This window comes from Mus pahari, chromosome 4 (genome assembly GCF_900095145.1).
Source record: "Mus pahari chromosome 4, PAHARI_EIJ_v1.1, whole genome shotgun sequence".
In the NCBI taxonomy this organism is placed as follows: domain Eukaryota; kingdom Metazoa; phylum Chordata; class Mammalia; order Rodentia; family Muridae; genus Mus; species Mus pahari.
In genome coordinates this window covers 86028832-86054652 of record NC_034593.1, presented here as the reverse complement: position 1 = coordinate 86054652, position 25821 = coordinate 86028832, and the positions used below count along the sequence as shown (strand labels likewise).

General features: G+C 41.4%; 1 protein-coding gene across 3 annotated transcripts; it reads left to right on the top strand.

Annotated features, from left to right (window-relative positions):
* The first annotated feature begins 107 nt into the window (after positions 1 to 107).
* Positions 108 to 23784, top strand: Prpf3 (pre-mRNA processing factor 3). Of its 3 annotated transcripts, XM_021195332.2 has the most exons (17): positions 108 to 219; positions 2535 to 2728; positions 4468 to 4598; positions 6364 to 6459; positions 7091 to 7237; positions 7829 to 7912; positions 8086 to 8303; positions 10233 to 10539; positions 11113 to 11279; positions 13983 to 14062; positions 17871 to 18014; positions 18632 to 18731; positions 18908 to 19021; positions 20207 to 20325; positions 20576 to 20659; positions 22064 to 22125; positions 23437 to 23784. In XM_021195332.2, exons 5-17 carry the CDS (start codon positions 7220 to 7222, stop codon positions 23581 to 23583), a joined length of 1644 nt encoding a protein of 547 aa, XP_021050991.1. In that variant the 5' UTR covers positions 108 to 219; positions 2535 to 2728; positions 4468 to 4598; positions 6364 to 6459; positions 7091 to 7219; the 3' UTR covers positions 23584 to 23784. The 3 variants fall into 3 exon arrangements, with proteins under 3 accessions (XP_021050991.1, XP_021050987.1, XP_029393732.1); XM_021195328.2 differs by lacking the exon at positions 6364 to 6459 and having other exon boundaries at positions 143 to 219; XM_029537872.1 differs by lacking the exons at positions 108 to 219; positions 6364 to 6459 and adding an exon at positions 328 to 404.
* Positions 23785 to 25821: the final 2037 nt, after the last annotated feature.

The window sequence follows — 25821 nt, the reverse complement described above, 5'->3', positions numbered from 1 at the left end:
CCGCGGACTAAGCTTTAGGATCCCGCGGCGCACGCGCCCCGCCGCCGGCACCATGCTACCGCGGCTGCGCAGCTGAGACCCCGCCTTCCGTAGTCACGTGCCGTAGGGACCGCAGCGTGGCGGTGTGTGGCGGTAGCGACGGCGGGCCGTAGGGCACCCGGAAGGTTTCCGGTTCCGGTGTAACGTTCGGGCTCCGTCTCAGGGGCTGAAGTTTGTGAGGTGAGTAGTGGCCCTGCGCCCGAGAGGCTATCGCCTTCGGTGCGAGCGGCTGGCCAGGGCGGGAGTGCTCGGCGGGAAGCAGGCTGGGAGGACTCCCTGGTTCTGTCCGGGAAGAAGTGAGAATGGGCTGGCTGAAGGCTCAGGGCGGAGGCGGGCAGGAGCAGGGTGGGCAGACCTGCCCTGAGGTGAGGAGTTAGCTGGCACTCGGTGGGGCTGGGGCCACTTGGGAGGATAGCAAAGACGGGAACATGGGGCTTCCAGGGGCTTGTAGCGTAGAGAAGTAAGGAATCCCTTCGGAAGGTGAGAGTCTGCTACCTGCTCATTCAGAAGACAGCGTTCTGCCTCCCTCCCCTTCCCCTCCACCCCCCAGCCCCCCCACCGACGCTGACGCCCCCTCGCTATTAGAGTTGAACATTTGGTTAGTGACAACTCTCCTGACTGAAACTTTCTTACCCATTGACTGTTTCGTTTGCCCATTCGGGTCGAATTTGAAGACATCCATTTGTTAGTATATTGCTTGAACTCACCTCCAATCTGCTAATATGCTTCACCTATTATTTTGGATTTTGAAAATTGCTTAAACTTTATAGCCTGTTATTCGATTGTAGTGGGTTGTAAGTCCCATTAACATGAGGATTCTTGGCTGTTTTGTTCACTGCTGTGTGTGTCCTTACATGCAGTAAGTATTCTGTTTGACAAGTAATAGTAACTTTGGTATTTATTGAATGGAGTGTTATATCAGATGTCCCATTTTCTAAGATAAGTATACTGAGGCTCTGGGGAATTAACTTGCTTGCCTAAGGGCTTATGAATGGTGGTGCTTACTATATTCTCTCTTCAGTGGGCTTTCTTCTCCACTTTTAGTGCCCGTGTTTGCTTTCTTTTCGATAGGCAGTATACTACTATCTCATGATGGCCCAAAAAAGCTATCCCAGGATTAGTCATAAAACTTGTCACTGAGAAACAGCCTTCCAGCTTCATTCAGATGTATTAAATACTGTGTATTGACAGATCTTATGAAAGATAAATCTGTCAAGAATGTAGGAGCTAATTAGACTGCATCTTTTTTGTTTTATGACAAGGTCTCATAGCCACCGGTGATGTTGAACCCTGTAGCCAAGGCTGGACTTGAACTCCTGATTTCCCCTTGTGCTGGGATCACAGGCTTGTATGATCATTCTGAGGTTGCATCTTTTAGATGTCTTTAAACATCTTGAAAGAGTAGTTCCCAGATCATAGTACGATGCATGGCAGTGCTAAGAGGAAGTCAGATGGGAAGTTGAGGTTGGTGCAGTCAGTCAATTGACATGCAGCCGTTAGGTAGAAAATCAGAAATTAAGTTATCGGGGCTGGAGAGATGCTCAGCGGTTAAGAGCACCGACTGCTCTTCCAAAGGTCCTGAGTTCAAATCCCGGCAACCACATGGTGGCTCACAACCACCCATAATGAGATCTGACTCCCTCTTCTGGAGTGTCTGAAGACAGCTACAGTGTACTTACATATAATAAATAAATAAATGAATGAATAAATCAAAAAGAAAAAAGAAATTAAGTTATCTTTATGCTGGTGAAGATGTTTGAGATTTAAGATTACCCAAATGTAAGCATGAATAGTGTTGACATTTTTCTCCAACTTGCATTAAGTAATAAAAAATCATTCTGGTGTATAGAATGCTTACCAGCATGAATACAACTACAGAGAAAGGTGACAGCATTCTTAAGGATTATGAGATTTAACACAGGAGGAGGACTGACTTGAATAAACCCTCTTCTTTGAATCCGTTAGACAAGTTTTAGGTCAGAGTTAGGTTAGAGAATGTCTTCCAGAGTAGAAGTTGACCTCCAGATTGACTCTTCAGATGGTCTATTTGCCTACCTTTTGTATGACAGAAGTTTTTGTATGCAAGTCAGAGTTAGAACCCATTCCTCAGATTACATTATTCCTAGTTTGTTCATTCTTCAGATAGAATTGATGACTGATGCTGAATTAGAATTAAAATATCAAATGAGTATGGTGGTATGTTCCTTGAATTTCCCACTGGGCAAATGGAGACAGGAGAATTGCCAAGTGTTGAGTTCTGTATGAGCTACATTGTAAGATCGTATGTCCAAAATAAAACCTAATGGACCCCTTCCTTTCTTCTGTTTTGAAGCTTGGTTTTAGGGAATGTATTTCCCTTCATATGAAGTGGAGAGACATGCCTCGGTGTTGAAAATAGGAATGGGGAAAGCACTCTTGTTATGCTATTATTTTGATTGGTTTTTTTGTTTGTTTGTTTTTTTCCTTTTCTTTGACTCTTGCTTGGTTTCTTTTAGGTGTAGTAATTTTGTCAGATTGGAGCTCTCATTCTCCATTTCCTCCAAAATGGCGCTGTCTAAGCGGGAGCTGGATGAGCTGAAACCATGGATAGAGAAGACAGTGAAGAGAGTGCTGGGTTTCTCGGAGCCCACGGTGGTCACAGCAGCGTTGAACTGTGTGGGGAAAGGCATGGACAAAAAGAAGGCGGCTGGTGTGTACCTCTCTGACTCTTCTGACATATATTGACTCCAAACCCTGATTTGAACTCCCCAGGCTGTCCCTATGAGGAGCGTTAAAGGAAAGGTGGTGCTGGCTCCCTTCTCCTTTTGTTGTTTGCTTATTCTGTTTTTTTGAGACAAGGTCTCCTGTGTAGCTGTGTCTGGCTTAGAACTCAGTAGAGATCCACCTGCCTCTGCCTCCTGAGTGCTGGGATTAAAAGTGTGCACCACTCCCTCCTCCCCCTTTTTTATTGAAAAGACACGGTCTCATGGTGCCCAGTCTGGCTTCTAGCTCACTAGTTGAGGATGGCCTAAGACTTATGAATCTATTTCCTCTACATCAGGAGTCGAATATCAGATATCATGTATGTCAGGTATTTATATTACAATTCATATTGGTAGCAAAATTACAGTTATGGAATAACATCAAAATAATTTTATGGTTGGGGTGGCCACAACATGAGGAACTGTGTTAAAGGTATAGAGTCATCAGGAAGGTTGAGAACCGCTGCCCTACATCCTGAATTCTGTGATCACAAGCATGCAATCATACCTGATTTATGCAGTGTTGCAAACTGAGGAAACCAGGGTGTAGACCAGCACTCTACCAACTGAGCCACACCTCTCTCCCATTTTCTCTTCTGTTACAATGGGAAGACCTTAAAGAACCAACTTTTCTCTCTTTTTATTATTTGTGGTACATTATGAATTACAATCTTTGGTCAGCATACCAAATCACCTAAGTCAAATTTGCTTAGGAAATATACTACAATCAAAGACTGATTCTGATTGACATCTCAAATACGAAAGTATAAGATACGTGAAAGGTACAGGGAGGTGGATTTTGTTATGGGAGGTCTTCCATAATTTGTTATTGTATAAGTTAAGGTAATATTTTATCTTAAACTGGTTTTAAAGTGCTGGGGGTTGCACCCAGGCCCTTCTACCTGCCCAGCAAAGTATTTTTCCACAGAGCTAAATACCCAGCCCTCATTTTAAACTGTGATGTTCAATTTAAGCATCAAAAATGGCTGTACTGGACTAGTGAGATGGCTCAGTGGGTAAGAGCACCCGACTGCTCTTCCGAAGGTCTGGAGTTCAAATCCCAGCAACCACATGGTGGCTCATAACCATCCATAGCAAGATCTGATGCCCTCTTCTGGAGTGTCTGAAGACAGCTACAGTACTTACATATAATAAATAAATAAATCTTTAAAAAAAAGAAAACATTTAAAAAAAATGGCTGGACTACTTTCTGCTCAAGAAAAAGAAAAAGAAAAGAACCTTTTACCTCATACAGCTGGGTCATTAAGTATATCAGAAACTGTAAATTCTGCAAAGAAAATTGTTTATTTAGTTACTATGAAGTCAGCGTACCAAACTTGGGTCCATTGCAAGAGCCGTATGTGCTCTTACCCATCTCTAGCCCCCTACAAAGAAGTTCTTAAAACTTTTTCCTGCTGGGCGATGGTGGCGCACACCTTTAATTCTAGTACTCAGGAGGCGGAGACAGGTGGATCTCTTGAGTTCGAGGCCAGCCTGGTCTACAGAGTGAGTTCCACGATCGCCAGGGATACACAGAGAAACCCTGGCTCAAACAAAAACAACAACAACAAAAGTAAAGACTTTTCCCCTCTTTTTTTTTTTTTTTTTTTTTGTCTGTTTTTACATGTCTGGTACTGGACTGTATACTTTTACCTTTTTAATGTATGGCCTCTTTTTTTCCTGCCAGATCACCTGAAACCTTTTCTTGATGATTCCACTCTCCGATTTGTGGATAAGCTGTTTGAAGCTGTGGAGGAAGGCCGAAGCTCAAGGCATTCCAAGTCTAGCAGTGACAGAAGCAGAAAGCGAGAGTTAAAGGTAGGTTATGGTTTGTTATCTAAGAAGCTCAGGAGTGTTTGGAACGATGAGAAACGTGCTGAGCTTACCTGGCTCACACTTGGCATCTGCTATTAGAACACCTAGTATTGGGTATGGGGGTGTATCTCATTAATAGAGTGCTTGCCCGACATGCATGAGGCCCTGGGCTCAGTCCAGTACTGCAACAAATAGAGATTAAAAACAACAACAAAATAGAATACCAAAGGGATTCTTAGAATTAAAGTAGAGGAGTAGGGTTTTTATTATCATGGTCTATGAGCGAAGTTTATTTGAAGTAGTTCAAAGAAGTAATTGATAGTCCTTTTTCCACATGTGGTTTTATTTTCACTGTTCCCTCCTTACTACTATCTATCTATAGATTGAACAATCCAAAAATCTTGGATTGCTTGAAGCCTAGACATGCTTCAGAATATCTCCACTGCTTCCTGACTGTAGACCTCATTCTTTCTTATTAATAGAAATTTCTATGTAATGTACATGAAGATAAGATTCCTAAAAACAACTTCCATATAGTCCACATTGCTCTGTACCCTACTGAGGGTCATTGTCTTCATGAGTGGGCCAAGTAAAAAACTTAGAACTACTCCCTTTTTTACTAAATGCATATTCTGTGGTTGCTGTGTAGTCGTAGCCTTTTAACATGAGCAGTATCAGTGGCTGGTCTCTCTTACCTCAGTTCCCTAACGTAGCCAGTTTTTCTTATCTCGCTTCCCTTCTGCTCTCTTGGATTTTTGGTTGGTTTGTTTTGAGATACGGTCTTACTATATAGCTAGCTCAGGCTGTCCTAGAACTGTGATGTGCCCAAGTGCTAGGATTACATGTGTGTACCAACATGATCAGGTTGTCTGTCTTCACTAAATTTTATTTTGCTTATGGATCTTTCTTAAAGACTCATTTTTAAATTTTTATTTATATTTATATGTATGCACACAGGTGCCCACAAAGGTCAGAAGATGGTGTCAGATCCCCTGGGGTTTGAGTTACAAGTAGCTGTGAGCCACTACATAGTTGTTGGGAACAAACTCGTCCCTGGAAAACAGTGCTCACTCTTAACCTCTAAATCATCTCTCCAGCCCTTGTTTTGGATTTTTGAGACCAGATCTTGCTACCAAGCCCAGGTTATCCTCAAGCTCAGAGGTTCTCCTGGCCCAGCCTCCTGAGTGCTGGGATTCTAAGCATGTACCATCATTATACCCTGCTCTAAAGTGCTTCTGATACCTTGCATATCAGCTGCTTTTCCTGAGATACACACACACAAAAAGAAGCAGCGTCTGCTTGGGGTCTGTAGCCATGCTATATGACCAAAAGAATAGAAATTCCTATCCCTTTTGGTTTTTTGAACATAATAGGGTGATCAAAGAAAGGAGACTTAGTCCTTGACTTAAGTAAGTCTGCTATTTAGGAGTGAGTTGCAATAAATCAGTCACAGGTTACAAAATGTGAGTAGCAGTTTTATATAAATTTGCAACTGGGTACAGAATTTCAGACTTGTGTTAAACATGAAAGGAGATGATTAGACACGTACTGTACAGATCAACACAGTGAGAATTGTGTTACAATAGTACATGCTGCTGTAAAGGCCAAGCTCAGGCTGTGAATGAACTAACTACATGGGGTGGGATAGTAGAAATGGTTTCTTGAGGGAGATATCTAGATAGCATGGGATATGGGTCCCATTTTTGGTCCATTCAAGTCCCCACTCCACACAATATATTATGGGAGAGTCCTTTTTCTTGAACTGTAGGAGTTCCAGGAAGCGCTCGCCCCTGGCTGAGGATATGTCCTTGCAAAACACGAGCCCTCCTAGTGAAGAGGGGATGTCACCCAAAGCCTACCACCGGTGTGTACATTTGCTTTTTCCCATTGTCCCTTCCAGTTGGCCACTCTTGGTCCTATTAAATTCATTTTGCAAATTAGTCAACATATTTGAGTTCCCATTGTATGATAAGAAGAAAATGTTATTGGGGAATACTAAAAAAGAACAGCCTCTTTTCCGGAAGAACTTAGATTTTAATTGGGAGAAAGTCTACCTAACACTTGGCAAGCAGTGTCAGCAGTATAATGTGGTCTAATATGAGCCGAGCTCTAAGTGCTGAGAGGATGTGAGAGGACGGTTGGATCAGAGTGGGATTAGATAATGAAGAGAACTTCCTGGAGGAGGTGAGTTTTAGACAGGATTTGTGGGAAAGGAGGAAGAGCATTACAAATGTAGGCAGTAGCACTGGCGAAGACCTTCAGGTGGGAAAATTTATCAGAACTTGGGAATGAAATTTGCTTGAGTGGGGTAGGAGAATGATGAAGTTGGGTGAAATGGTCCACTTGGAGAAGTATCTAAAGACCCTGCTTCTTGCAAGTAGTTATTTGAAAGATTGTCTTATTCCCCTGGGAAAACCACAGGTAGCGGTTGGGATGGTTCTTCCTTTTTCCCCTAGGGAGGGATACAATTCTTCTTTCATCTTGGGTTCCTTTAGGAGGTGTTTGGTGATGACTCTGAGATCTCAAAGGAATCATCGGGGGTGAAGAAGCGGCGAATACCCCGTTTTGAGGAGGTAGAAGAGGAGCCAGAGGTGATCCCTGGGCCTCCGTCAGAAAGCCCTGGCATGCTAACGAAGCTCCAGGTTAGTTAGCAGAAGCAAAAGGATTTTGTAAGTTGAAGCACGTGGCTCCAGGCTCATAGTAATCGTGATTTGAGTTTGTGTTAACCATTTGGGGAAGTTTTACTTTTTCCTTTATATTTTACAGTCCTTGTTTGATCAGAAGTAGCCCAACTAAGGATTATTGACACTATTTATTGAGCACCTAGTGTGTTATTTCATTGTTTGCCTAGTTGTCTGCCTCATCATCGTTGGAAAAATGAAATGAAATGATAGCACTTAGCTTGACTCTTATCTTTAGAGCTTCTTTCTGCTCTTCGTTAGGACATGACAGGGGGTTTATAGAAGCATCTCTAAAGAGGCCTTGCGCCATTGCCCATGCTTACCTACAGTAGGAATTCAGGGGCTGATGACATGATCTTTAACATTTTTAAAGGCAAGATCTTGCTGTTAGCCATGGCTTATCTTTAGCAAATTTTCTTGTCTATGGTATAGATAATATATTTATTGTGGAGACATTCACAATCTTTTAGGTCTCTAGAACTGAATGCTTTTTCATTTAGGAACATTTATGGGAGGAAATAATCTTTTCTACCTTTTCCCTCTGGAGAACAGATCAAACAGATGATGGAGGCAGCAACACGACAAATCGAGGAACGGAAAAAACAGCTGAGCTTCATCAGCCCCCCTGCACCTCAGGTATGGTGCCTGATTGCTCTGAAAAAAAGAGTTAGCACAAGGTTGTTGTCATTCGTCCACACGAGAGTCCAGAAAGGGCTCCAGTTGTCCACCATAATCTGCCATGGTGTGTATGTATCTGTATGCCTATCTACCTCACACTTTCTGATTTCTTTTAATCTCTTGTCTTATAGCCAAAGACACCTTCTTCCCAACCAGAGCGACTTCCCATTGGCAACACTATTCAGCCCTCCCAGGCCGCTACCTTTATGAACGATGCCATTGAGAAGGCAAGGAAAGCCGCTGAACTGCAGGCCCGAATCCAGGCCCAGCTGGCGTTGAAGCCAGGGCTTATTGGCAATGCCAACATGGTGGGCCTAGCTAATCTCCATGCCATGGGCATAGCTCCACCGTGAGTATCTTTCACACAGTCCCATATCACTTCTAAAAGTTCTGGGATAGTTAACTAAAGGTAATTTACTTGAATATTACTGACTCTTTTTTTTAAAGACATATTTATTTTATTTATTTATTTTATGTATGAGTACATTGTCCTGTTTTCAGACACACCAGAAGAAGGCATTGGATCCCATTACAGATGGTTGTGAGCCACCATGTGGTTGCTGGGAATTGAACTCAGAACCTCTGGAAGAGCAGTCAGTGCTCTTAACTACTGAGCCATCTCTCCAGCCCGTTACTGACTTTTTTTCCTTAAAGAACATTAAATAATTTCTTAAAGTTTTATATTTTTAATATATGATCTAAATTCAGTTACATTTTTTGGCTTTATTGTAGTTTGTTGTCTGCTTATAACTGGTAGAACTAAAATAATATTTTTTACTTAATACTGAAGGTAAGACTCTTAAGAGTTTCAGCCATTAAACAATATTGGTCGAGACCATATGTTAGACTTGGGTGGCACATGGTGGTACATGTCTGCAACTCTGTTACTCAGGAGGGAGAAGCAAGAATAGTGAGGTAAATATGAATCTAGACTAGTCTACATAACAAGTTCTTGGCCAGCCAGAACTACACAGCAAGACCCTGTCTCATTTGTGATTGTTCTGGCATCCCAAGACTAATTCAAGAACTTAGGAACAGATGGAGTTGTTTCCCATGCATCCCAGTAGTAGAACATTTGGCTAGTATGCAGGAGGCCTTGGGCTCTCAGACTCTTGAACCACCACAAAGGGGGTGGGGGTGGAGGGAAATGGCCTGGAAGATAGCTCAATGGTTAAACTACTGACTGTTCTTCCAAAGGATTCAGGTTCAATTCCTAGTATCCACATGGTGGCTCACAATTGTTTGTAACTCCAGTTCTGCAGGATTCAATGCACTTACATAGGCATACATATAGGCAAACCACCAGTGCACGTGAAATAACAACAAAAAAAGCAGGGGTGAGGGTGGGGGTGGAAAGGTGGCTAAGTAGTTAAGAACACTTGCTGCTATTCCAGAGGACCAAGGTTTGGTTCCCAGCACCCACAGGTTGGCTAACAGCCGTCTGTAAGTCCGGTTCTAGAGGACTTGAAAATAAATTTTGAAAAAAAGAGAAGAATTTGGGAATAAAATAAGATTAGATAATGGCCAAGTGGTAGTGGCGACACATATCTTTAATTTCAGTACTTACAAGGCAGAGGCAGAGGCAGGGAAGTCTCTTTGAGTTTGAGGATGGTCTGTCTGGTCTACATAGTAAGTTCCAGGATAGCCAGGAGAAAAAAAAAAGAAAAAATTTTCTCAATTTGATTTTAGAATTAATTTCATTTGTATCCAAGTACTTGATTTGATGTATTTTTTTATGGTAACCCATGAACTTGAATATTCTGTACAAATGCTCTAATACTGAGTTAGATATATCCTTAGCCAATACTGAGATAGATCTTCATCCTGGTTTGATGTTTTATATTAACTCTTAGCTAAATAGCAGAACTAATTTACATTGGATTCTTTTGCTGTTTTTTTGTTTCAAGAATTATTTATCTTATGTGTATGAATTTTTTCCTGCAGGGATATCTGTGTAGGTCATGGGTAAATAGTGTCCTCAGAGGTCAGCAGAAAGAGACATAGGATTCCCTAGAACTCAAGTTACAGACAGCTGCAAGCCCCAAGTGGGAGCTGAAACTCAAACCCAGGTCCTCTACTAGAGTAGCCAGCACTCCTAACTATACTTTGAATTTTTTTTTAATGGAGATTTTATTAAGCACTGATGAGACTGCCTTCCCTAAGGTTAATTTACAGTTGTCTTTGATAAGTTTGATTCCTTTTGTTTTCTGTTGAGTTTTCCTTGCTTCAAGGTTCTATGTAGGATTTATTTCTCTGTGGGATGTTTTGTTTTTTTTAGGAAAGTAGAGTTAAAAGATCAGACTAAGCCTACCCCATTGATCCTGGATGAGCAAGGCCGCACTGTGGATGCCACAGGCAAGGAGGTGGAGCTCACACATCGCATGCCCACCCTGAAGGCAAACATTCGGGCTGTGAAGAGGGAACAGTTCAAGCAGCAACTAAAAGAAAAGCCATCAGAAGACATGGAGTCTAATACCTTTTTTGACCCCCGAGTCTCAATTGCCCCTTCCCAGCGCCAAAGACGCACTTTTAAATTCCATGACAAGGGCAAATTTGAGAAGATTGCTCAACGATTGCGGACAAAGGTAATTTAGAAGCTAAGAAGCTGACACAAAGACACTTGTAGGTCCATATTTTTGGAAAATAGAAACATTTAAAACAGTGTAATTGGCTTAAGTGCTGTATTAGAATATTTATTGTTTACTAGGTTTCTCTTCCTGACTGCTTTCTGCTTGTATAGAAATTTTCCCATTGACTAACAGTTGAGGAAAACAGTTCAAAGCCAATTTCTTGACTTCTTTTGATGAACGATAACCTGATGTTAAAATTTACTACAGAAAATCTACGTGCTTGGGAAAGTTGAATTGACTGTAGTTAGTTAAATTGTCCCTTTTGTCTTCTCAGAATGAGGTTTTCGTAGAATCCCATTAATGCATATCTACTACAGACACAGTATGAGTGAAAGGAGAGACAAGAGTCAGGGGAGTAAGTAAACTGGTAAAAAATAAGGCAGTTTCTCTTCAAATCCTTTAGAAGTTGTGAATTCCTTACATTAGGCATTAGAATTTAGTAAGGGTTAAATTTGTTGTTAAATTTGTGACTGGACAACTTTCCTTTGCTCCAGCTTACGTTCCTATCTTGTTTGATCTTGCTCTTAGGCTCAATTGGAGAAGCTGCAAGCAGAGATTTCACAGGCTGCTAGAAAAACAGGCATTCATACTTCAACTAGACTTGCCCTCATTGCTCCCAAAAAGGAGCTAAAGGAAGGCGATATCCCTGAGATTGAGTGGTGGGACTCCTACATCATACCCAACGGCTTTGACCTGTGAGTGTGTTAATTGCCAAGAGAAAGGTGCTACAGACACATCAAATACCACTTTAAATGCAAAGGAAATTGATAACTACACAAATAGATTTTCAAACTATCTTGAGTTATATTTAGCTTTTGGGGTTAGTTTACCAAAATCAGAGACAAATAATGCAAAGTGAGTTTGAAAAACATATATTTACTCCTTTATTTTTACATGCTGGCGATGAACTCAGGACCTTGCCATATTTTAGAGTTTTATGTTTTTTCTTACTATGTATTCTATATATTTTACATGTCACAAAGATCCATTTATAGGGCCAGGGACCTAGTTCAATGGTTAAACATGTGCCTAGTGTGTAAAAGGCACTTGGGTTTGGTATCCAGAACTGCAAAAAAAGAAAAGAAAAATATTTATTGTTGCTTTTTTTCCCCTTTAAATTTGTTAAGTGGTGTGTGCGTGTGTGTGCGCTCACACACATGCAGGTGTATAGATGTGCCAGATGTGCTCATGTATAGAATTCAGTGGACAGTTTTTGTCAGTTTTTCCTTCTGCATTGTTGAGATGGGTGTGTGTGTGTGGTGGGGGGGTCTCTTTTGTTGACTCCGGTGTGTTACACATAGGATTTTGCCAACCCATTCACTTTTTCCAGTTCCCATTTAGTTGTAAGAATACTGGAATTTCAGGTGTGTGCCATTACAGCCAGTTTTGTTTTGTTTTGTTTTTTTAATTTATTTCTATTGTGTGTGTGTGAATGGTTTTTTCGTTTGTTTTGTTTTTAAGATTTATTTATTTTATATATGTGAGAACTCTGTTGCTGTCTTCAGACACACCAGAAGAGGGCATTGGATCCCATTACAGATGGCTGTGAGCCACCATGTGGTTGCTGTGAATTGAACTCAGGACCTCTGGAAGAGCAGTCAGTACTCTTAACCACTGAGCCATCTCTCAGCCCTCTGTTTCTTTTCGTAGGTTTGTTTTTTGTTTTTCAGGGAGAGATTTTGATATAGAGTCTCACTATGTAGCCGTGACTGACTTGGAACTTACTATGTAGAGTGTCCTTAAACTCAAAGATACCCACCTGTAGACTCTGTCTCCTGGGTGCTAGGAATAAAGGTGTGTACCGTCACTCCTGGCATCCTTTTGAAGTATCAGTGATACACTTTAGTAGTACTCAGAGCCTTATGCAATTTAAGTAAGTGCTTTACTATAGAATTATATCGCTACCTATTGGACAAAGTTTCTAAACTTAATGGTCCAATAATAATAATAAACTTTTATTAGCATAGTGTAACTAAGTTTGCTCAGTTGGTAAACTATTACTTGCTGTTCAGTCTAAGATATGAATTCAATAGTTAAAAACCCAGGTATGGGAACTCAGAAATTAAGAGCATTGAATTAAATTAACCCAGTATCCAGATGATGGCTTACAACCAACCACCTGTAACTCCAGTTCCAGGGGAATCCAACTCCTCCCCCCTCCTCTGACCTTTGCAAGTACCGGGCACACACGTAGTATACACACATGGATTCATGCAGAACCCAAAATAACCTCTGTGTGTGTGTGTGTGTGTGTGTGTGTGTGTGTGTGTGTGTGTGTGGAGAGAGAGAGAGAGAGAGAGAGAGAGAGAGAGAGAGAGAGAGAGAGAGAGAGAGAGAGAGAGAGAGGAGGGAGTGGGGAGAGGGAAGAGGTGTGTGCATTCCAGGAATTGTGTAATGGTGTGGGCCTGTAATCCCAGCTCTAGGGAGGACAGGGATAGGAGAATCCCTCCAGCTTACTGGCAAGCCAGTCTATAAGGTGGCAATGACTGAACAAGTCACTCCACGTCAGCTCCTCTGGCCTCCATTCAAATGTACACACACATATGCGCAATATACACATGACAAAAGCTCTATTGGAGAACTATACATCTCTTTCTTTATTCTGATAATGGCTTTAGCAGCCTGTGTCATAACCTTTTTTTTCTTTTCAAACCATTTATTTGTCAGCTTGTTTTTTGGTGACTCATTGTTGCTAATCAGAAAATACATTTGGGGCTGGAGAGATGGCTCAATGGTTAAGAGCACTGACTGCTTTTCCAGAGGTCATGAGTTCAATTCCTAGCATACACATGGCAGCTCACAATTGTTTTAAACTCCAGTTCCGGGAATCTGTGTGAGGCGGGATCTGGCACCTGTACACAGACATACATGAAGGCATTAAATAAAAGTTAATCAAAAAAAAAAAGAAAGAAAGAAAATAGGTTGCCTGTGAGGGATATCGAGGCTGATATTTTAAAAAAAAAAAAAAAAAAAAAGATTGGGAATGGCTAGTATAAAGATGCTCAACTTTCTTTTTACTTATTTACTTTTACTTCCATGTACATTGTATGTATGTATGTATGTATGTATGAGGATGATGGCTCTCCTAGAACTGGAGTTAGAGACAGCTGTGATCTGCCATGTGGGTGCTGGAAATTGAACCTGAGTCCTCTGGAAGAACAGCCAGTGCTCATCTCACCAGCCCCAACATGTGCAAGTTTTATGAGACCCCGTTTTCTTGTTTTGAAAGTTATGTGTAACCTAAGTAAATGATGTAGGTGGTACATAATAAAGTAGAACAGATAGGGAATGGATGTTTTCATTGCGTTTCTAGACTGTTCTGTTTGTTGGTTGTCTAGGCTGTTCTTGATATCACCTCTACCCACATATCTTGTTTTCTTTTCTTCCTCCAATTTTAGTACAGAGGAAAATCCCAAGAGAGAAGATTATTTTGGAATCACAAATCTTGTTGAACATCCAGCCCAACTTAATCCTCCAGGTAATGTACAGATTATTCAACTAAGGTTCTAGATCATGCAGCATTAGCCACAGAATGCATGAGCTCTCTGCCTGTGCTTTCCAACCTATAGCCACATGTGACTTTTTTTTAAATGATTTTTTTTTTAATTTGCATTGGTGTTTTGCCTGCATGTATGTCTTTGTGTCAGATTCCCTAGATCTGCAGTTGTAAACAGTTAAGAGCTGCCATGTGGGTGCTAGGAATTGAACCTTGGTCCTCTGGAAGAGCAGCCAATGTTCTCTGGCCACCTTTGCAGCCCCTTGTATTTTAAATTTTAATTAAGTAAAATGGCAGAGCTGGATAGTGGCTACTGAGAGACATTGATATCAATTTGTGGGTATTACAAGCTGAACTTTTTATAATGCTAATCCTACCACCACCAAAACTGTCCAGCACTTACCATTTTGTTTTTGCTTTTAATTTTTATTTTGGTATATTATTTGTTTGTTTTGAGACTGGGTCTCACTCTGTAGACCATGCTTGCCTGGAATTTTTAGAGCTCCTGCCTCTGCCTCCTGAGTGTTGGGATTAGAGGCGCGCCCACCTTGTCCCCCTCCCCCCATCTGTTTTGGTTGTTTTCATGTCCTGGCTTCCTTTAGCATTCTTAGCATTAAAGCAACAAAATCCAGGTAACTCTTTGGGTGCCCAACAGAGGTGCCACTTTATTACTTATGCTATTTGTTATGGAATATAAGCCTATTTGTTAGTACCTGGGTGGAATAAGGGTTTGTAGAGTGAAGAGTCTGTTGGAAAAGCAAAGGTCTCTAGCCTGAGACACTGATAACTGGGAGATGTGTGCATTTTCTCACTTCCCCAAATCACTTGGAATTTCTTAGTAAAATTCTCCTAGCAATGGAGCAGTTGTCATCCCATGTGTATGTGAGTCACATGTTGCTGGCCCCCATTTGTGATCTTTAACTTTATTCAGTCTTTTCCCCCTGTTGTTTGTTTGTTTGTTTTGTTTTTATAGGTAAGTCTGTTAGTTTGGTTAAAAGAGATAGGTGGCTTAACTGATTGTGTCTATAACCCCAGCACTGTAGGGAATTGTGATTTGATGTAAGCATGGGATACAAATGAAGACTACTATCTATCTTAAAAGGAGAAAATTTTTTGCTTACTTAACTACCACATGTACTTTAAGATAGAGACAGCAGAGGTTGTAGTTGTGGGTCTGTTTTCCGTAGATGAGTGCCTTCAGTAGGTCACTTAGAACTTTAAGAATTTTCCAAAAGAAAAAAAAAAAAAGCCAGGCGGTGGTGGCGCACACCTTTAATCCCAGCACTTGGGAGGCAGAGGCAGGCGGATTTCTGAGTTTGAGGCCAGCCTGGTCTACAGAGTGAGTTCCAGGACAGCCAGGGCTACACAGAGAAACCCTGTCTCGAAAAAAAACAAAAAAGCATCAGGAAGTTGATATAGATAAATCACTTCTAAGTTTGAAGCCAACCTGGGGTGCATAAAACCTGTTTCAAACAAACAAAACAAATAGAAGAGAGATAAGTTGATCTTAAAGGATGTTAATACTTTCCCTCAGGATGAACTGAGATAGTACCATAGTGACAAATTCACTTGGCCATAGTTCCAATAAGTTTAGAAGGATATATTGAGACCCTGAAATAAAGGTCAGATGTCCTTTGTCTTAAATGCTTGGAACAAAAGGTTTTCATATGCTGCTTTTTCAGTCTTTGAGATATTTTCATAGCATTTGAGCATTTCTCATGTGGTAATTTGAAAATGTAATCATCAAAAGGTTTTAATTTCAAGACATAGGGGTGGCTCATTGGGTAAAGCACTTGCTACACAGATGTGAGAGATAGACAATCCCTAGAGCAACATCCTGCCTCAGTGTACAAAGTGGACAATGATCAAGGAAGACTCCGATTAGCCTCTGGTCTACATACACACAGGTACATACATGTGGATATGCATGTGTGTCTGCACACCACACATACAAAACAAGTTTAATTTGAACAGCTTCCAGGGTTTCTGAAACTGGGAATATAACTCAGTTGGTAGAATGTTGTCTAGCATGCATTAATCCCTAGATTGGATCCCAGCCCTACATAAACCAAGTGTGGTGCCATACACTTTTGTTTGTTTGTTTGTTTGTTTTGTTTTGTTTTTTCGAGACAGGGTTTCTCTGTGTAGCCCTGGCTGTCCTGGAACTCACTGTAGACCAGGCTGGCCTCGAACTCAGAAATCCACCTGCCTCTGCCTCCCGAGTGCTGGGATTAAAGGCGTGTGCCACCACGCCCGGCTCGGTGCCATACACTTTTAATGTCAGCTCATGAAAAGAGATGAGAGGGAGTGAGCTAGCTAAGTGGCTCAGCTGGTAAGAGCACTGACTGCTCTTCCTAAGGTCCTGAGTTCAAATCCCAGCAACTACGTGGTGGCTCACAACCACCCATAATGAGATCTGGCGCCCTCTTCTGGTACATCTGAAGTCAGCTACAGTGCATTCATTTATAATAATAAATAAATCTTGAGGGAGAGGGAGGGAGACCGGGATATTAGAAGTGCAAGGTCGTCCTCATATACTGAATTCAAATACATACTGAATTCAGACCAGCCTGAGATACATGAGATCCTATTCAAAAAATCATTTTGGATTTTGTAGTATTGGAGATCTTAAGTTTTTAGATTAGGGACATTCAGCCTATAATACAAATTAAAAATAGGAACTAGACTTAATCGGATTTTATTTAGCTACCATAAGTATTTGTCAGGGGAATATGAGATCTTTTTTTTAACAAGTAAACATGCTTTAAAGTTATAGAAGATTTTCTCTTTTTTTAAGTTTTATTTTACTATCAAGTCCACTGGTTGAGTTAGAGTGAGGTGCGAGTAAAGATTTATTACTAAGAATGTGTATCTCTCTGGGGGTTGTGTGTGTATGTGTACAGCTGCCCTCAGTATTCAGAAGCTGGAGCTACAGGGGCTTGGTTATCAGCCACCCAGTGTGGGTACTGTAAACTAAAGTTGGATCCTCTGCAAGAGCAGTGTGTACTTTTTTAAGTGATAAATTTATTTTTATTTAGGTGTTTATAGGGAGTTGGACAATGTGCATGTATGTGGGTATATGCCAAAAACATACATATTTAGGTGCTTTTGGAAGCCACATCTCCTATAACTAGAGTTTTATAAATTAGACATTTATGAATGGCCTATATAAATACTAGAATTGCATTCAGGTTGTCTGGAAGAGCAGTAAGTATTCTTAACCACTGAACCATCTCCAGCCAGCTTCTTGCAGAGGGTTTCCCCATTTCTTAGTACTGAAATTGAGGCAGAGGTTGTATAGCAGTTAGCATAGCTGCATTGCGAACACAAAAGATATTGTTATATAGGTGAGGGAATTTCAAGTTGTATTCCATGGAAGCAGCAAATTATAGAAAGTAGGACCCAAGTGGAATTCTGGATTCTTTTACTTCCTCAAATTCTTATCCAGTTCTACTATTTGCAAATTGCATTTGCTGAAAGTGTTCAACTTCTTAAAGAAAAAACATTTATGAACCACAATACTTTTCACTTTAGTAAAAAAATAATCATATTATCCATCTCACCACTTAAAAATAACAAATAGGTCAAACATAGTTAGTGGATGCCGGTAATTTCAGCAGTTTTGAGGTGGAAGCAATAGGACTTTGAGTTCAAGGCCAGTCTGGGCTACAAAGCACGACCATCTCGACCTCCTCCCTCAGATTCTAGCTGATGGTTTTTCTAAGTGATGGATACTCACCTAAGCCCCTCTATAATTTATGCTTTGGTAACTCATTTTTCTTTTTGACAGTTGACAATGATACACCAGTTACCCTTGGGGTGTATCTTACAAAGAAGGAGCAGAAGAAACTTCGGAGGCAAACAAGAAGGGAGGCACAGAAGGAGCTACAAGAGAAGGTCAGGCTAGGCCTGACCCCTCCTCCAGAGCCCAAAGGTATGTGCCTGCTGGCCTGCTACCACAGAGTGAGTGGGTCAGTCTATCTCTCTGTCTGCCTGTCTGTCTGTCTGTCTGTCTGTCTTATAAAGGCACTTTAATGTCTTTGATGGTTTTTGTTTGTTTTTCTAAATCATTTATAGGATTTTTTTTTTAACCTGTGCTGTTTTCTTCTGACAGAACAACACATTCATTATAGAGGTCATTTAGAGCTTGTTTTTAATTATTTTTTGTTGTTGATGGTTGTTGGTTTTTTTCCTGCTCTCAGGCACTGCTTATTTCAAGTCTCTGCTCAAAATTCACATTTTACAATAATTCCTACATTGAAAATCTCACCTGGGTAACTCAGATTTTATAGTGTTTAAACTATCTAAAAAATTCATTATACTTATATCATAAAAACCATAAAACTTAATTTCTTATTTCTCATTTCTCATTCATCAGCACTAAAAATAAACTCCAGGAATATACAACTATTGTTTTCTTGAATACACACACACACACACACACACACACACATACATATATATATATATATATATATATATATATATATGGATATACCTAGATATATTTAAGAAATTAGGAGATTGATTGCTGCTTTCTTTCTATTGTAGTGAGAATCTCAAATTTAATGCGAGTATTAGGAACAGAAGCAGTTCAAGACCCTACGAAAGTAGAAGCCCATGTCAGAGCTCAGATGGCAAAGAGACAGAAGTAAGTGGGGTGTGGTGGGGTGGGATAGGGCAGAGCCCGGGACACTACCTTTCCAGACCCTCCTGGGGTTGGTGTTGGAGGGAGGAGAGAGTCCTCTGTTGCTCTCTCTTTCCCTTAGCCCTGCCTCTGATCGGCAATGCCTTTCTCACTTGTGGATGTCCTTCCTGTCACGACAGAGCGCATGAAGAGGCCAACGCAGCCCGAAAACTTACAGCAGAACAGAGAAAGGTCAAGAAAATTAAAAAGCTTAAAGAAGACATTTCCCAGGGGGTGCACATATCTGTGTATAGGTAGGTGTCCACGTAGACAGCTGTCTCTGTTTCTCTTTTGAGGCAGGGTTTCTCTACCTAGTCTCAGCTGTCCTGGAACTCACTAAGTAGACCAGGCTGACCTCGAACCCAGAGGTCCACTGCCTCTGCCTTCCGAGTGCTGGGACTGAAGGTGCAGCCCATTATGCCCTCCTTGCACCTACATTCTCATTATCTTCCCAGTCCTTAGCACAAAATCACTGTGGCCTTCAAGTATACCTACCACATTATTCTTCTTTTGTGGTGAATACTTCATTTCTCTAGAAAGCACTAATTTTTTTCTTTATTACCTTGTCTTTATCCTGAGGATCTGTAGGAATAGGCCTTTTCATCCATACTTCAGAATATATTTTTACCCTGGAAATACATTTTTACTTTTGTATTAATGTAATGTCTTCATTTTATTCTAGGTTAAGTTTATATATGCATTCCACTTGTTAAATACACTTATTTCTACTAAATAGTTCTTTATCAGAAATTGCACATTATAATAAAACTACTGTTCATTCAGATTAAAATTTTTGGACCAGATGGGATGATACATGCCTGTAATTCCAACACACAGGAGGAACATTACAGTTCTGAATTTATGGCTAACCTGAACCACTTAGCGAGTTTTTGGGTATCCCAAACTGAAAAACAAGACAAATTTTAATAATATAGAGGAGCACTTTCTGAAAGTCCCCTTCCTATTCTCTGATCTTTTAAGATACTATCTATAAGTAACTACTATTTATAGTAACTACTATTTACAGGTTTTGATGTCTCTGTTTAGAACATTTTTTGAATATAGGGCATCTACACTATAGGCATCTAGAGGTGGCAGAATTTAAAGCTTTTTCTACCTTCTGGAACACTGGGCTTATAAATATTTTTGGATGATAGTACCTCTCCTTCATTCATAGATTCTAACTACTTACTATGAAGAAGTATAAGACAAGCGCTTGAAAGGCAGAGGCAGTCAAATCTCTCAAGTTCAAGGCCAGCTTGGTCTATGCAGTGAGTTCCAGGCCAGCTAGACTACATGATGAGACCCTGTATTTACAAGAGAATAGAAATATAACTCCATTCCAGAGGTCTTGATTTTAGATCCTCTGTATTTGCCATTCCATTCAGGCAGCTTCTAGTGGTAAAACTGAAGACATGACTAAAATTTCCCTCCTCCAGAGTTCGAAATTTGAGCAACCCAGCCAAGAAGTTCAAGATTGAGGCCAATGCTGGGCAGCTGTACCTGACCGGGGTGGTGGTGCTGCACAAAGATGTCAACGTGGTGGTAGTGGAAGGGGGTGAGTCAGAGCAGAGAGTTGGGGAGACTCTCCAGACAACCCTAGCCCTAAAGCGACTGGCACGGTGGGGAGAAGGGAGGGATTTCTGAGAGACTGCTGGTGTGTTTCCATTTCTGTGTATCGCAGTAGACGTCTGTCCTCTGGTCCTGGGGTTCGTTCCCTTCCCATTGCTATCTGAGTAGTAGTCGGGCTCAGCTCAGAGGTTCTTCGTACTCTGTCATCTTTCCAACTCTCAAAATTCTTTTTCCAGGCCCCAAAGCCCAGAAGAAATTTAAGCGTCTCATGCTACATCGGATAAAGTGGGATGAGCAGACATCTAACACGAAGGGAGATGGTGAATTGGGGTTAGAAGGGATTGCGTGGGAGAGCTAGGGGAGGTGGGGTGATAGTTCTGTCTGTTCTTCCTCCATCCTTCCTGGAATAGTCTAGTGTTCAAGAATTTTAGAGAGACTGTTTTGTTTTGTGTGAGACAGGGTCTCACTATATGGCATTGGCTGGCCTTGAATTCATAAGATCCACCTGCCTGTACTTTCTAAGGGCTGAAATTAGAAAGATGTGTGCCCTCTGTCCAGCTAGCCCTGCTGCATATATCCTTTCAAGATTTCCTCCCAGCAGGCTTTCCTCTCTGTCTTGGTTGCAAGTTCTGGTTGCAAGAGTGTATTTAAAGTCAGCAAACTATGCATTCGTGTGTACAATATCTAGTCTGTATTATTCTTTTTTTGTTTGGTTGGTTGGTTGGTTTTTTTGAGACAGGGTTTCTCTGTGTAGCCCTGGCTGTCCTGAAACTCACTCTGTAGACCAGGCTGGCCTCAAACTCAGAAATCCGCCTGCCTCTGCCTCCTGAGTGCTGGGATTAAAGGTGTATGCCACCATGCCCGGCTCTGTATTATTCTTTACTTAAGTTTCTTGTTAGCTTTGTCATAGTAGTTCACACCTGTTATCTCCTAAGAGTTTGAGGTCATCTTGAGCTATGTAACAATTTTAAAGCAGCCTAGGCCACATGACTCTCAAAAAAAAAGTTGGTATTTCTTTCTAATTACTCCAGACTAGTAGTATCCACCCATAACCCCAGCACTCAGAAAGTGGAAATAGAAAGAGCATGTGTTTGAAACCAACACATGCCAATTTAAAACAGATATGGACTACATACACAGTTTCTGTCTTCCCCACCCCAACCCAACTCAAAAGACCATTGAATGTATAAAAAACAGATTTTCACATCAACACTAGCTTCCTACTTTAATCAGGAAAGGGTACTTTGGGTTTTGTTGCTTTGAGACAAGGGTTGTCCTGGCAGGTCTGAAACAAATAGACAAAGCTGGCTTCATACTCAACAGGAAAGATAACTTTGGAGCTAGCGTTAGAGTTTAGTAGTTTAGCATTTGTCTGCCATGTTCAAGAGCCTGGACACTGAGGGACAGACAGGGTGTGGGGTGCCGGTAAAGAAAGAAAAGATGTATTTAGTGGGGCATGGTTGCTGAAGCTTGTAATCCCAGTTTTCAGTAGGCTGAGTCAGGAGGATGATCTTAAACTGAAGATAGGCCTGAGGTACAGAGCAAAGCCCCATCTCAGTAAATAAGTAAATAAATAAAGGAGTGGGTTGTTTGTTTTGTGGCATGTGCCTTTAATCCAGCACTTGGGAGGCAGGCCTTGCTAAGTTGGAGGCCAGCCTGGTCTTTGTAGTGAGAAACTGACTCAAAAAAACAAAACAAATATTGAGCTTTTTTGTCTTTTCCAGATGATGAGGAATCTGATGAAGAAGCTGTGAAGAAAACTAACAAATGTGTACTAGTATGGGAGGTTAGTGTCTTTGTAAAATGCTGCAGTTCAGTCGGCCGCATGTTTAGCACAGTTTTTAGAAGTTGGTCTTTAGCGTGCACCAGCGGGGAAGCGTATGGAGAAGAGTGGCAGTAGGAGCGCACACTCTCAGCAGGGAGGTAGTACCCGGGCCTCGGGGCAGGGACGCACGGCATCGCACACATAACACCAGGTGGAAGGTTCCGGGCTTGGGGGCGTGGGGGAGCCAGTGATGAGTGCTTATCTAATGCTTTAGAGTCCGAGTTCCATCCTCAGCTCTGCAGCAGAACAGGACCTGAGCCAGACGGTATCAAGTTTCATTGCCTTATCTATAAAACACGGCTGTTATTTGATCTACCTGATGTGTTGGTGGTGTTGAGAATAAATTAGAGCAGGCCCAAATTCAACTCCCTTATTACAGGAGGAAAGCCCCAGTTAGCGGGGCTTTCCTCCTGTAACTCCAGGTCCGGGGGACATGACCCGTGGCCTTGACAGGTAACTGCACTCCCGTGAACATATTCTTTATTTAAATTTTAAAAGATTTATTTTTGTGTTTGAGTGCTTTGCTTGCATGTATATGTGTGTCTGCATCACGTACATGCCTTAATGCTCATGGAAGCCAGAAGAGGGTGTTGGATCCCTCAGAACTGGTACAGATAGTTGTGAGTAACTATGTGGGTGCTTAGAACCAAACTGGGGTCCTCTCTAAGAGCAGTAGTTGTGCTTAATTCCTGAGCCATCTCTGTAGCTCATAAATAATTTTTTTTAATCTTAAAAAAAAAAAAAAGAGTTCTTAAGGCTGATACTGTTACTTAGTGTAGAGTGGTTTTCTTACATGCCTGACACCATAGATTTGATCCCCAGTACTTGGGAGAAAAAAAGTTGTTTACGTCTATGGTTCCCTTTAAAACAGTAACAGAAACCACACTCCCACCCCACCCCACCCCACCCCAAAGAAACCCAAAAAGCTAGAAACCTTTATGTATAATCATGCAAATCACTAAGACATGGGGTTATAATTACTTTATCATAGAATCACATTTCAGCTAGGGATGTTGCTACACAGTCTTTTAAAAGACTGTTATGTCTTGTTTGAGTAAGTTGACATGTTAGAGTGCTTGCTGAACATGAATAAGGCTCTAAGTTGAGTTCCCAGCACTGGATAAGGTAGAAAGCTTATTATAATTCTGGTCTCTCTGGGGCATGGTGGTACATTAGGATGCTGTAGTAGGATTTCTAATTCAAAGGGAATGTAGGCTCAACAGCAAGTCACTCTTTTCAAATAAATAAATACAATTTTCACTTCTTACCTAGGGTACAGCCAAAGACCGGAGCTTTGGAGAGATGAAGTTTAAACAGTGCCCTACAGAGAACATGGCTCGTGAACATTTCAAAAAGCATGGGGCTGAACACTACTGGGACCTTGCACTGAGTGAATCTGTGTTGGAGTCCACCGACTGAGACTACTGCTAGCCCTTGTGTCTTCTTTGCCTTTGTTTCTTCTCTCTTCTCACTCTACTTCCCAACCTTACCCCACCGTGCGTGTGATCTCAGAACTGTGCCAGGCCGATACCAGGGCAAAAAGACTATCAAGTTCACCCAGTCAGCCTGGTGCTACCCTTCATCCTGTATGTGCATATGATTAAAGAGTTATTTTTAAAATTAGTATGATATTTTTCATATGGTCATAGATATTAGAATTTGGGTTTGTGGGCGATTTGTCCATATTCCTACGATCCTAGCAGTTGAAGTTTGTTAAATGTCTGACTTCTAAGTAAATGGTAAGATATTAAGTCAGAAAGTAGTGTTAAGTGGTTGTGGGATGAGTGGGCCAAATGCAGTGTGTATTTCTTTTTTTTTTTTTAAAGATTTGTTTATTGTTGTACACTGTAAGTACACTGTAGCTGACTTCAGACACACCAGAAGAGGGCATCAGATCTCATTATGGGTGGTTGTGAGCCACCATGTGGTTGCTGGGATTTGAACTCGGGACTTTTGGAAGAGCAGTCAGTGCTCTTACCCGCTGAGCCATCTTGCCAGCCCCTATAATGTTTTTGTTGTTGTTGTTGTTATTGTTTTGGTTTTTCAAGACAGGGTTTCTCTGTGTATCCCTGGCTGTCCTGGAACTCTAAAAAACCAGGCTGGCCTCAAACTCAGAAATCCGCCTGCCTCTGCCTCCCCAGTGCTGGGATTAAAGGTGTGCGCCATCACGCCCGACGCAGTGTGTATTTCTTAACCTTCATAGCTACAATAATAAGGTCATTATGTTGTTGGTTTCTTTAGGTCAAGTCCTAGGAAATTAGTTCTTCAAATGGGTATGGCTATTTTGATTAAAATAGACTACATACTATCCAAAGGCATCAGTTTGTAAACTGAGACAGGAATCAGTGATTTAGTTCAGTTTCCACTGTTAATGATGCCGCATGACTCCTCTCAGCGATATGCTGAATAACCTTTTAAGATTTAAGATAGGCTGTCACATCAGCCTAAATCTCGCTATGTTCAGGGTTACCCTGAGCTTTTATCCTTACTTCACCTCCCACCTACTGGGATGCCAGCCGTTATATGTATTGTTGGGGAGTTGAACTCAGGATTTTGGGCAACCTAGGCAAGCTCTGTACCTGCTGAGTTCATTCCCAGTCCCTCAGGTAATGTTTGTCTTTGGCAGGTAGTGGGGAGTCAGGCATGGTGGTTTGTGTAGGTTTGTAATCCTAGTACTGAGGAAGCTGCATCAAGCAGATCCCTGTAATGGCAGTGCTGAGCTGGGACTGACTGACTGCAGGACGGCCTGGGCTAGCTCAGACACCCCCGTATTAGTTAATCTTTTGTTGCTGTGATAAAACACCATGACTAAAGTTTGTTTTGGTTTATGGTTTCAGAAGAGTTTTGTGTTGAGGGGGGCCTGGCAACAGAAAGACAGAGCAGGAAGGTGGTTGACCACATTTCACCTGCACACAGGAAGCAGAAAAGTCTGTAGAGAGTTGGGTAAAGTTAAAACCCTCAAGGCTGGCCCCCAGTGACAGTCTTCCATCTGCAAAGCTCTAAGCCCTAAAGGTTCCATAGCTGTCACCCCCACACCCCAAACAGTGCTACTACTTAAAGGTCAAATGTTCAAATACATAAATTCATGTAGGCATTTCTCATTTGAACCAGAACACTCCCTCAAATACATAACACACAACCTTAGTCCACTTTGCCATGCATGGTTGTATACACTCTTGTATATCCAGCACTTGGGTCACAAGTGGCAAGAGCAGCAGAATTTGAGGGTGACTCTGGGTCCGTGGTAAGGCCTCGTCTATAGGAGAAGACTTAGAAGCAGAATTTGAGGGTGACTCTGGGTCCGTGGTAAGGCCTTGTCTATAGGAGAGTTATTAATACAAGTCCCACCCCACCCACATGGTAGATATAGCTATATCCCTAAACCCATCAAATCCTTTTCTAAAAGATGTGTGGACTGGGAATTTAGTTCTGCAAAATATTTGTCTAGAATGTACAGTCTTTGTTTGTTTAAAGATTTATTATTATATGTCAGTGCATTGTAGCTGTCTTCAGACACTCCAGAGGAGGGAATCAGATCTTGTTATGGATGGTTGTGAGCCACCATGTGGTTGCTGGGATTTGAACTCAGGACCTTCAGAAGAGAAGTTGGTGTTCTTAATCACAGAGCCATCTCTCCAGCCATGTTTTTTGTCTTTT